Raw genomic sequence first — 12,631 nt, 5'->3', positions numbered from 1 at the left:
CAGACTCACTGTTAGCGATGCAGTAAGAGACAAATGGTCCTGCTGGGGAGGAGGGAAGCTCCTTATTCTCTCCAGTGTTTTCGCATGGGGTGGGATAACCATCGCAGATCAGTTATGTTTAGCCCGGGTGCATGATGACATAAACAAAGGCTTGGCAGCGCCGCAGAAAAACGCATTAAATTAAACAATTATTGGTATTTGTCCAAGGATGACTTCAAGACTCGGAGCAAGAACACCGGGTAAGGAGTCACGTAAATGAGACGGCAGGATACAATGGTCACTGATCATCCTGTGGATACGAGATGGGGCATAAAAAAGGAGATTTTTGTGTACTCACCGTAAAATCTCTTTCTCTTAGCCTCTAATTGGGGGACAGGCTTGCCTTGTGCAGGCGTGTACTACGGAGGACAGAGAATGGACTTCAATCCAATATTGCAGCCAGCATGCAGCCAGCGGGTAAGGAAAGGGTGAATCAAACACCCGAAAACTCCGCCCATATGACCGAAAACCGGTCCCGCCAAATTCAGGTGACAGGTTCCCTTGAAGCTCTTTCTCTGGGCTCCACCTTGGATTAGGAGATCTGAGGTCGGGGTGTTGCCCGTCTGCTTATTTCTACAGCCCTGGGAAAGGGAGATCTCGATTAAAACATACGCCCAACCCAAGACACCACAGTGAGACATGATGAGGGTGTTTTTCACACACTATCTTCTCTGGTTTTCTTTTTTTGGAGTAAATCTGTCCTCCTGGAATCTTTCCTATTCTTTTTGCTCCAAAAAGTGGAATAAAAGCTACAATGGCATTTGTCAAAAAAAAAAAAAAAAAGAAGAAAAAAACGAATGAAACCTTTGCAAAAAAAAGTTGATGCATGCAAAAAAAAAAAATCCAGCCTGAGCAATATGAACGAGTCAACCAGGAGGCATCTAGGGTTCAGAGAGCCTCGGAGCAAAGACGCGGCCATCTCAAGAGGGCCCGGAGTTCCTCCACGACACTCGGCCACCCAGGGTTCGATTTTTGCTTAATGCACAGAAATAACTCCAATTACTTCTTAAAACCAGGGACAAAAGTTCTACTAAACTAGCATCAGGGTTAATCTGGAAGCTTCGCAGGAGCCGCACCCTGCCGGGACCGAGCGTCTGATGTCTCTGCGCTGTAATTGCCCTGGACGGAGATCCGAAAACAGTCATTACCTGGTGCCAATGTATGAAGCAACTTCAGAAACAAAGAGCCCGTCTGCCTTGCTTATAAAGGGGTCTCTAACTGCAAGAGGAAGAACCCCCCAAACATGATAGCTGCTTCCGCTACACCATTGACATTAATGGGTTTTTGCATTTCCAAGCCACCCCCTTTGTTAGATGCCTGAGCAGCTTTCTAAGCTGGAGTCTGGCATATCATGGTAAGATGATTTTATGCATGTCACCGGTCCGAAAGGCGAGTCCAAACCACCCTTGTCACCTACAGCCAGCTATTCTGCCGTGTCCCAACGTCATCCAACTCCAGGAGTAGACCTTGCACTTTTTGGAGTAGTGGTTTAGAGCTAGTAGAGGGACATCAGCCATGTCAATCATAGTTCTGACCGCCTGGGGGTGCACGGAGCCCACCGTACGGACTGCTTGGCGAAGTCTAAAAGCACTTTTCTAGGATATGCCTGATGAGTAACAAAGGGACAGCACAAATTTTTAGCATCGGGGACACCAGATAACACGTTCTTTTAAAGGTGGTGATTTTGGCCCCCTCCCCAGAGACAGTGACTTGCCCTATGCAACTTTACACGTTAATTTGTTGCAAAATGTAACAAGTCGACAGAACAAACAACTCGTGTCAATGGAGGAGCACTGCACTGTCTGTAACACAAGAGTGAGAAAGCGTGAAATTGGAGAGGGTGCGCTGCACGGCCCGGGGCTCGGCCTGCGGGGGCGCTCTCGCTGACACTCCCTTTTCTGAATACTTGCAATGTCAGCCACTTTTAGTCACTGGCTTAACCACTTCACGGCCAGCGGGGTTACTCAGAACCCAACACCTGATGAGTCACTGGATTGGGAGGAATCCGGATTCACCTCTGCACTGCATCAGTAACCATTTCGCTGCAGGTAGGGAATGGGAGAGGGCAGATCTAAGAAGAAGCAGACACTTCAGTAGAGATTAAAGGGACTTTTTTTTTTTTTTTAACAAAACACGTCCATCATCCTTATTGACCTGGCTGGTAATATCCTATGTTGATTCTGCAGCTAGAAAATTGGACATTGATTATAATTACAGGATGTGCACAGACTTGGAGAACGGTCGCCGATGACAATTCTTCAGCTTAAAGGGGTTGTCTCTTTCTTTGTCATATAATATCCTATATGTGCCCTGGAGCCCGGTGTATTGTAGAAAATGGTCATCATAATTGTCCCGCGTCGAATGCAAACTATCACAAGGGGTCAGATGGCAACTCCTGCAAGACTGCCATCCAGCCCCTTTGCCTGTGATTGATGCTGACTCCGTCATCCTCACTTAGCTGTGAATGTAGCACCATACACGTACAGTTGATCCCATTTTTGCTGTTTATTTCATACAAATTTGATGCCACAGTTGCACCTCTGGCTGTAGCAGCTCTCTTTGGCTACAATATCCAGAATGCCCAGTACTGGCTTCACCGCCAATGCAGTGTTGCTGTGAATCCAGCACTAAACAGCAGTGTTAAACACCAGAGAAAATGTTGGCTCTATCCAGGATGCCCATTACTGGCTTCACTGCCAATGATAGCTAAACAAGCACCTTACTAGTATTGAACAGTGTTGCTGTGAATCCAGCACTAAACAGCAGTGTTAAACACCAGAGAAAATGTTGGCTCTATCCAGGATGCCCATTACTGGCTTCACTGCCAATGATAGCTAAACAAGCACCTTACTAGTATTGTGCGGTGTTGCTGTGAATCCAGCACTAAACAGCAGTGTTAAACAACAGAGAAAATTTTGGCCCTATAGAAGAACTGAAGCATTGCTCTTTTTTGTTGTGGACGGATTAGATGCAATAAATCACATCTTTTCTGCAGTGCTGCTCTTCACTAATTTTGCATACTATTTTTTTTAAAGGGGGGGGGGCTTGAGTTAACTTTTTGGATACTTGTTACCAACCGTATTGGATTTACCTGTTCTGCGGTGTTCCTGAATATTCTTTTATGTACAAGAAAGCAGCACTATCTGTCTTATTTTTAGCTCTGCTTCCTCTCACCTTTCCATAGACTTTACAAGGCAGCTGTAACCTGATCTGTCAATCAACTGGCAGGCCATCTTGTTTTTTACCAAAAATAATTTTAGTATTTTCTCAAAGAGAATGATGAGATGAGAGGGGGAGCAGGAGAAGTGGCTCTTAAGAAGATTTCTAGTACAAAGTTTCACACTATTCTAATCTATGCATAAGTACATGAAAACGATAGTGACTGCTCAAGGAAGGCAGCGGAGCGCAGTACTACTACTCCCAACATCACATAGAAACCATGATTTACCTTATATAGGGACTTGCGGCTGCCAAAATATTCTTCTGTACTGGGATCTCCTGCTCCTCCACCACCAGGACGGCATCGCAGAAGTCAGATTCTTCCCGAAAACAGCCCAGAGCCCGAAGAAGTTTAATGGCATGCTGGGGATCTGACACCACAGTCATAGAGTTTGTCTCTGACATTTTTGGTAACGGAAGGTGGAATTGGGGCAGTAGGGGGATGGGAATAATCTCTAATAAAGCTACAGCAAATAAAACAAAGTCCCAGAGCGTGGCAGGCTGCAGCCACCAGATAAGGGGCACAGCTATAGATCTGGAAGATGATGCAGGTAAGAATTCTCTGTCATATATAGGGGAGGAATGGATAGTGCTCAGCTGTGCTGGAATGATGGGAGATTATAGGGATGTATTACATATCACAGGATAGGAATGCACGGGGTGATGCACAGGCTGTATATGCAGATGAGGTAGAAGACGGGGGGGATGTATGCTATACTCAAGGTCGAGGGAGCTAATCTCAGGCTACAGGGGATGGGACCATGCAATATGCATGGAGTGTAACCCTGCACTGTGCACAGAGGGCTGCAGGAAGGAGAATGGCTGGATTACATGGAAGTAATCCACCCATTAGTAATGCTGTACTGAGGGTATGCAGGGGTTATGCTATATAGAGGGTATACAGGAGTAATACTATAAAGGGGTATACAGAGGTAATGCTATATCAGGGGCAATGAATGCTTCATAGAGGGTATACAGGGGTAATGAATGCTATATAGAGGGTATACAGAGGTAATGCTATATCGGGGGTATATAGCGGTAATGCTTTGTAGATGGTATACAGGGGTTAGAGTATATAGAGGGGTAATGCTATATCAGGGGGATATACAGGAGTAATGCTATATCAAAGCTATTCTGGGGGTAATGATATATAGAGGGTATATAAAAGTAAGGGTTAATGAATGCTACCTAGAGGGTATACAGGGGTAATGAATGCTATCTAGAGGGTATACAGGGGGATTGTATGCTATATAGGGGGTATACAGGGGTAATGAATGCTATACAGAGGGTATACAGGGGTATTGAATGCTATATAGGGAAAATGAATGGTATAAAGGGGTGATGAATGCTATATAGGGGGTGTACAGGGGTAATGAATGCTATATAGGGGGTATACAGGGGTATTGAATGCTATATAGGGGTAATGAACGCTATATAAGGGGTATACAGGGGTACTGAATTATATCTAGCGGGTATACAGGGGTACTGAATGCTATATAGGGGGTATACAGGGGTACTGAATGCTATATAGGGGGTATACAGGGGTACTGAATGCTATATTGGGGGTATACAGGGGTATTGTATGCTATATTGGGGGTATACAGGGGTATTGTATGCTATATAGGGGGTATACAGGGGTATTGTATGCTATATAATTGATGTACAGGGCTACAAGGCTGACGTTATACCCGGGCTCTGCCTTAGCTGCAGCATGCTGCCCCCTGTACACTGACCTCTGCCCCCTACCGGGCAGCAGCTATAACATGGGCTCATGTACCAAGGCTCGGGGCTCAGGAGCGGCCACTACGGGACACAGAGAAAGGCACCGTCAGCCCCGCACGGAGGTCTGCGCTCGCTGCTGTGCGGAGGTCTGCGCTCGCTGCTGTACGGACGTCCGCTCCTCTTCCTCCCTCCGCTGCTTCTGCTCTGCAGGGCGCAGCACACAGTTCTGGCTGCAGATCAGCCTGCATGACGTCATCAGAATGCGCCCTCACCACGTGTCAAAACAAGCCTGCAGGCGTGGAGGGGCCGTCACGTGACCAGCAGAGTTGTTGCTGGCGGCTGTCATTCACGGTGACCGGGTGTGACAGGAGGTTTTCGTTGGGGAAAAGGAATATAATAAAACTAGAGCATTTGCCCATAGCAACCTGACACACAGTCTGCCATAGACTTCAGTATGAGTATACCTCCAGCCACCACTAGAGGGAGCTAGCTCGGCATATATAGGTATGCATTCACATTGGTGGTGCTATAAAGAACTGCGTTTTTTTTTCTGTGCAAAACGCAACATGTGAAAAAGCCGCGGAAAGATCAAAACGTTAAAATAAAAATCTTCACACTACTTGTACCTGCAAAGTCAGGATTCGCTCACATCTGCGTATAAATACGCCGAGCACAATACGATAAAAAGTGGGATTGCACTCGCACCAATGTTAATCTATGAGTCCCTGCTCATCCATGTGTCGAAAAAGTTGCTGGATCATTGACCGGAGCCAGCAGCAAATGGGGAGGCCACCTTAGACGTAACTATACATTTAAGTTGGTAAAGAGGTTAATATATTAAATGAAAGGAAATGAAGTGAGGTCCCCTTTATTTTGATAACCAGCAAAAGTAAAGCAGACAGCTGAGGCTGATATTATCAGGCTGGGAAGGTCCACCATTATTGGGCCCTTCACAGCCTAAAAATACCAGCCTGCAGCCACCCCAGAAGTGAACCATTATGAGACTCGACAATTCTGGCGCTTTGCCCGTCTCTTCCCGATTGGCCGGGTGCGTTAGCCACCGCACCAGGGCAATCAGGAAGAGTCAAGGTGAAGCACCACATCTAAAGAGATGCGCCATGTCTGGAGCGGCTGTGGGCTGGTATTTTTAGGCTGGGAAGGGCCCAATAATGAAGGAACTTCCCAGCCTAATATTATAAGCCTTCAGCTATCTGCTTTACCTGGGCTGGTTATCACAAATGATCAAATTATTTGTTTATTCGGTTGAGGCTAAACACCCTTTAATGCCAAAGGGTGAAAGTTTATAATATATAGGGGGGCTTGTGACTTTATATATCTATAGGACATCTACATATCCAATATCTATGTTTATATAAGATTGCTTTATTATTTATGACAACTAAGTGTGTGTTTATTATTTATAACAGCTATGACATTCGTCAGCCCAGGACCTGCCGTTGTCTGGTGCTGGGGTGAGGTACGTATATGATGTTTATTTTTTTTCCTTTTAGAATTGTGTTATGACCATAATGTGTGGGGACCCTTCAAAAATAGTGGGGACTGCTAAAGCGGCCCCCATAAATAGTAATGGCTATTAAGGGGATGCCATCATACATAGTGTGGGCTACTAAGGGGACTATCATACAGTGTGGGAGGTAATGTGGGGCCTTTGTACAGTGTGGGGACTACTGTGAGGGCCATCGCAGTGTAGAAGAAGCTAATGTGGGGCCTTTGTACACAGTGGTTGCACACAGTGTGGGGGCCATCAGTTTGAGGGCTACTAAGGGGTCAGTATACTGTGTGGGGGCATTATACTGTATAGAGTGGAGCTGTACGGGGGGACTCAGGACATTATGAAATGTTAAGTGCGCACTTATTGTTATAGGGGCACTCTGGTGATTGTGACTGTCAAAGGGGCACACATGTTCTGAAGTACTGGTATCTACTACAGTCATGGCCAGAAGTTTTGAGAATGACACCAAAATTATATTTTCACATGATCTGCTGCCCTCTGGTTTTTATTAGTGTTTGTCTGATGTTTATATCACATACAGAAATATAATTGCAATCATATTGTGAGTACCAATAGGTTATATTGACAGTTAGAATGAGTTAATGCAGCAAGTCAATATTTGCAGTGTTGACCCTTCTTCTTCAAGACCTCTGCAATTCTCCCTGGTATGCCCTCAATCAACTTCTGGACCAAATCCTGACTGATAGCAGTCCATTCTTGCATAATCAATGCTTGCATTCTGCCAGAATTTGTTGGTTTTTGTTTGTCCACCCGTCTCTTGATGATTGACCACAAGTTCTCAATGGGATTAAGATCTGGGGAGTTTCCAGGCCATGGACCCAAAATCTCTATGTTTTGTTCCATGAGCCATTTAGTTATCACCTTTGCTTTATGGCAAGGTGCTCCATCATGCTGGAAAAGGCATTGTTGGGCGCCAAACTGCTCTTGGACGGTTGGGAGAAGTTGCTCTTGGAGGACATTCTGGTACCATTCTTTATTCATGGCTGTGTTTTTAGGCAAGACTGTGAGTGAGCCTTGGCTGAGAAGCAACCCCACACATGAATGGTTTCAGGATGCTTTACAGTTGGCATGAGACAAGACTGGTGGGAGCGCTCACCTCTTCTCCGAATAAGCTGTTTTCCAGATGTCCCAAACAATCGAAAAGGGGATTCATCAGAGAAAATGACTTTGCCCCAGTCCTCAGCAGTCCACTCCCTGTACCTTTTGCAGAAGATCAGTCGGTCCCTGATGTTTTTTCTGGAGAGAAGTGGCTTCTTTGCTGCCCTCCTTGAAACCAGGCCTTGCTCAAAGAGTCTCCGCCTCACAGTGCGTGCAGAAGTACTCACACCAGCCTGCTGCCATTCCTGAGCAAGCTCGGCACTGCTGGTAGTCCCATCCCGCAGCTGAAACAGTTTTAAGATACGGTCCTGGCGCTTGCTGGTCTTTCTTGGGCGCCCTGGAGCCTTTTTGACAACAATGGAAGCTCTCTCCTTGAAGTTCTTGATGATGCGATAGATTGTTGACTGAGGTGCAATCTTTGTAGCTGCGATACTCTTCCCTGTTAGGCCATTTTTGTGCAGTGCAATGATGGCTGCACGTGTTTCTTTAGAGATAACCATGGTTAACTGAAGAGAAACAATGATACCAAGCCCCAGCCTCCTTTTAAAGTGTCCAGTGATGTCATTCTTACTTTATCATGACTGATTGATCGCCAGCCCTGTCCTCATCAACACCCACACCTGTGTTAATGGATCAATCACTAAAACGATGTTAGCTGCTCCTTTTAAGGCAGGACTGCAATGATGTTGAAATGTGTTTTGAGGGTTAAAGTTCATTTTCTGGGCAAATATTGACTTTGCAAGTATAGTAATTGCTGCCAAGTTGATCACTCTGACATTAAGGAGTATATGCAAATTGCCATTAGAAAAAATGAAGCAGTAGACTTTGGAAAAATTAATATTTGTCTCATTCTCAAAACTTTTGGCCATGACTGTACTATGTGGCGGTAATATCAGGGTTGGTCTTTGTATAGAGATTTTTATTAGTAACAGTGTGGTCATCTGCTGAGGTTCCTCTATACCGACTATTAGGCTGCGCAGCCATATTTGTAATTTGGGTTACCTAGTTAGGGGCCCACTCAGAAGTTTTTCCCCTTCCCCCAAACCCCTGGTACTGGCAGTAGCATCTAAGTTATAAGCAACATGCCCGCTGCCTTGGGGTCATACTTGATTCCGAGCTTTCAATCACCCCCCACATCCGATCACTGACTCACTCTTCTTATCTGCATCTCAAAAACATTTCTAGAATTCGCCCTTTTCTTACTTTCTAACGTCCCACGATGTAAATCCATCTGAAGGGGTTAAATTATTTTACAGCCAGGAGCTCTGCTAATGCAGCGGTGCTCGTGGCTGCAAAACCCCAGGGAATGAAGGTAAAGTAGGTCAATTACCTATATTTACCTTCATTTGCGGTGAGGCGCCCTCTGCTGGTTGTTCCTTGAGCGTGGGAACTTTCCTAGAAAGCTCCCAGGCTCGAGTTCATATGAGGACAACCAGCAGAGGGCACCTCACCGCAAATGAAGGTAAATATAGGTCATTGACCAGAGCTCCTGGCTGTAAAATATTTTAACCCCTTCAGATGGATTTACATCGTTAGACTTTACAGATCTGCGGAAGGTAAGGATATTGTTGGTTTATTATTTTTTCTTTGTTACAGAACGAGGGTCTTCAGATGGATTGAGCGTAGAATAAAATATTACAACAACCTTTGTTTTTATTTCATTAAAATACTTGTAAATAATGTGTTTGTGTTTTTTTTTAACCCTTTACTACTATTGGATTAATAATGGATAGGTGTCATAATTGACGCCTCTCCATTATTAATTTGGCTTAATGTCACCTTACAATAGCAAGGTGGCATTAACCCTTCATTACCCCATATCCCACCGCTACACGGGAATGGGAAGAGAGTGGCCAAGTGCCGGAATAGGCGCATCTTCCAGATGTGCCTTTTCTGGGGTGGCTGGGGGCAGATGTTTTTAGCCGGGTGGGGGGGGGGAGGGGGGGGCAATAACCATGGACCCTCTCCAGGCTATTAATATCTGCCCTCAGTCACTGGCTTTACTACTCTGGCGGAGAAAATTGCGCGGGAGCCCACGCCAATTTTTTCCGCCATTTAACCCTTTAATAGCTAGAGCGCCCAAATTTTGCACATACACACTACTAACATTAGTAGTGTGGAATATGGAAAAAAAATGGTGATATGAGATGGTTTACTGTATGTAAACCAGGTCTCATATCATGTCGGGTTTAGGAAGGAGAAAGCAAAAGCCGGTAATTGAATTACCGGCTTTCTGCTATATCGCGCTGTATGAAATATTAATATATATACATATATGTGTCTACTGCCATATATATATATATATATATATATATATATACATACACACACACAGTATATATGTTTTTTTTTAACACATAGATCCCTTGTATATCCGTATGTCGGTTTTGCAAGCCTGCGAGAAAAACACGCAGTACGGATGCCATACGGAGGATGCCATGCGCAAAATACGCTGACACACCCTGCCTACGGAGGAGCTATGGACCACTATTTTGGGGACTTTTCTGCGTATTACGGCCGTAATATACGGACCGTATTGTCTTACGCCGAGTGTGACGCCGGCCTTACGGTTTCACTTATTCATTCTCGTCTGGACTATTGTAACTCTCTACTAATCGGCCTCCCTCTTACCAAACTCTCCCCACTCCAATCTGTCCTGAATTCTGCTGTCAGGATTACATTCCTCACCAACCATTACACCGATGCCTCTACCTTGTGCCAGTCATTACACTGGCTACCCATCCACTCCAGAATCCAGTATAAAACTATTACCCTCATCCACAAAGCGCTCCATGGCTCAGCACAACCCTACATCTCCTCCCTGGTCTCAGTCTACCACCCTACACGTGCCCTCCGATCCGCTAATGACCTCAGGTTAGCATCCTCACTAATCAGAACCTCCCACTCCCGTCTCCAAGACTTTACACGTGCTGCACCGATTCTTTGGAATGCACTACCTAGGTTAATACGATTAATCCCCAATCCCCACAGTTTTAAGCGTGGCCTAAAAACTCATTTGTTCAGATTGGCCTACCGCCTCAATGCATTAACCTAACGATCCCTGTGTGTCCCATTAAAAAAAAAAACAAAAAAAAAACAATCAGGTTCCTTTTCTCATACACTTCATGCAGTTAATAGCCCTCTGTGTCTGTACTGCTACATACTTAGGCAGTTAACTGGTTCATGCAGCTTTACATGAACACCCGAGCCTTACACTATGGCCGGTCCAAACAACTAAAGCAATTGTTACCATCCACCTCTCGTGTCTCCCCTTTTCCTCATAGTCTGTAAGCTTGCGAGCAGGGCCCTCATTCCTCTTGGTATTCGTTTTGAACTGTGATTTCTGTTATGCTGTAATGTCTATTGTCTGTACAAGTCCCCTCTCTAAATTGTAAAGCGCTGCGGAATATGTTGGCGCTATATAAATAAAATTATTAATATTATTATTAGCAGGAGGGGCTCATTTGTCAGCTCTTCACAACCCAACTTTGCTACTCGATCACTGGAAGTCGAACCATGAAATAAAAAATAAAAAAATCGCAAGAAACAAGTCCTCATACAGCTCCAAGGACAGAAAAAAACACATTATATATATATATATATATATATATACACACACACACACTGCTAAAAAAAATAAAATAAAGGGAACACACAACACAACGTAACTCCAAGCCAATCACACTTCTGTGAAATCAACCTGTCCAGTTATGAAGCATCACTGAGTGTAAACAGAGTTCTCCTGCTATTGTGCAAATGGAACAGACAACAGGTAGAAATGATGGGCAATTAGCAAGACATCCCCTGTAAAGGAGTGGTTCTGCAGGGGGTGACCACAGACCATTTCCATGTTCTCATCTTTTTGGCTGTTGTTTTGGTCACTTTTACATTTTGTCATTGCTCTCACCCCTAGAGGTAATGTACAGTAGCATGAGGCATTGTCTGCAACCCACAGAAATTGCTCAGGTAGTGCAGCTCATCCAGGATGGCACATCAATGCAGGCTGTGGCAAGAAGGGTAGCTTTGTCTGTGAGCAGAGTGTCTACAGCATGGTGCAGATACCAGGAGAGAGGCCAGTACACCAGGAGACATTGGAGGGTCCGTAGGATGGCAACAACCCAGCAGCAGGATCTCCAACAGGCCACTAACATCCATGTGTCTGCTCAAACTGTCAGAAACAGACTTCATGAGGGTGGTATGAGGACCTTACTTCCACAAGTGGGTGTTGTGCTTAGAGGGCGATTGGCATTTGCCAGAGAATACCAAGATTGCCAGATTCGCCACTGGCGCCCTCTGCTCTTCACGGATGAGAGCAGGTTCACACTGAGCACATGTGACAGACATGACAGTCCAGAGACGCCGTGGAGAGCGATCTGCTGCCTGCAACATCCTTCAGCATGACCACTTTGGCAGTGGGTCGATAATGGTGTGAGCTGGCATTTCTTTGTAGGGCTGCACAGCCCTCCATGTGCTTGGCAGTGGTAGCCTGACTGCCATTAGGTACCGAGATGAGATCCTCAGACCCCTTGTGAGACCATATGCTGGTGTGGTTGGCCCTGGGTTCCTCCTAATGCAGGACAATGCCAGACCTCATGTGGCTGGAGTGTCTCAGCAGTTTCTGCATGATAAAGGTATTGAAGCTATGGACTGGCCCACCCGTTCCCCAGACCTGAATCCGATAAAGCACATCTGGGACATGTCTCATTCCATCCAGCAACGCCACGTTGCACCACAGACTGTCCAGGAGTTGATTGGTGCTTTAGTCCAGGTCTAGGAAAAGATCCCTCTGGAGAACATCCACCGGCTCATCAGGAACATGCCCAGGCATTGTATAGAGATCATACAGGCACGTGGAGGCCACACACACTACTGAGCATCATTTCCTTGTTTTGAGGCATATCTCGGATATGGTATTTTAGTGTTTCCTTTATTTTTTTCAGCAGTGTGTCTGTGTGTACTGTAAATATGTTATGGCTTGCAGGATATGGCGACACCAATGCATGATGTAGTTAAATAACA

General features: G+C 45.3%; 1 protein-coding gene across 2 annotated transcripts in view; it reads right to left on the bottom strand.

Annotated features, from left to right (window-relative positions):
- The window catches only part of GAN (gigaxonin), a 31,817-nt gene extending 26,573 nt beyond the window's left edge, over window positions 1–5,244 (bottom strand). The window contains exon 1 of one of the 2 annotated variants that reach the window (XR_011315194.1): window positions 3,488–3,794. Coding sequence is in view for 1 of the 2 variants with exons in the window: in XM_069738775.1 (XP_069594876.1) it covers window positions 3,488–3,663 (176 nt within the window). In the remaining variant the exon portion in view is untranslated. Of the gene's footprint in view, window positions 1–3,487 lie in introns of both variants that reach the window. The other variant, XM_069738775.1, reaches the window with a different exon arrangement.
- Window positions 5,245–12,631: the final 7,387 nt, after the last annotated feature.

This window comes from Ranitomeya imitator, chromosome 9 (genome assembly GCF_032444005.1).
Source record: "Ranitomeya imitator isolate aRanImi1 chromosome 9, aRanImi1.pri, whole genome shotgun sequence".
In the NCBI taxonomy this organism is placed as follows: domain Eukaryota; kingdom Metazoa; phylum Chordata; class Amphibia; order Anura; family Dendrobatidae; genus Ranitomeya; species Ranitomeya imitator.
This window is presented reverse-complemented; position numbering and strand designations above follow the sequence as displayed.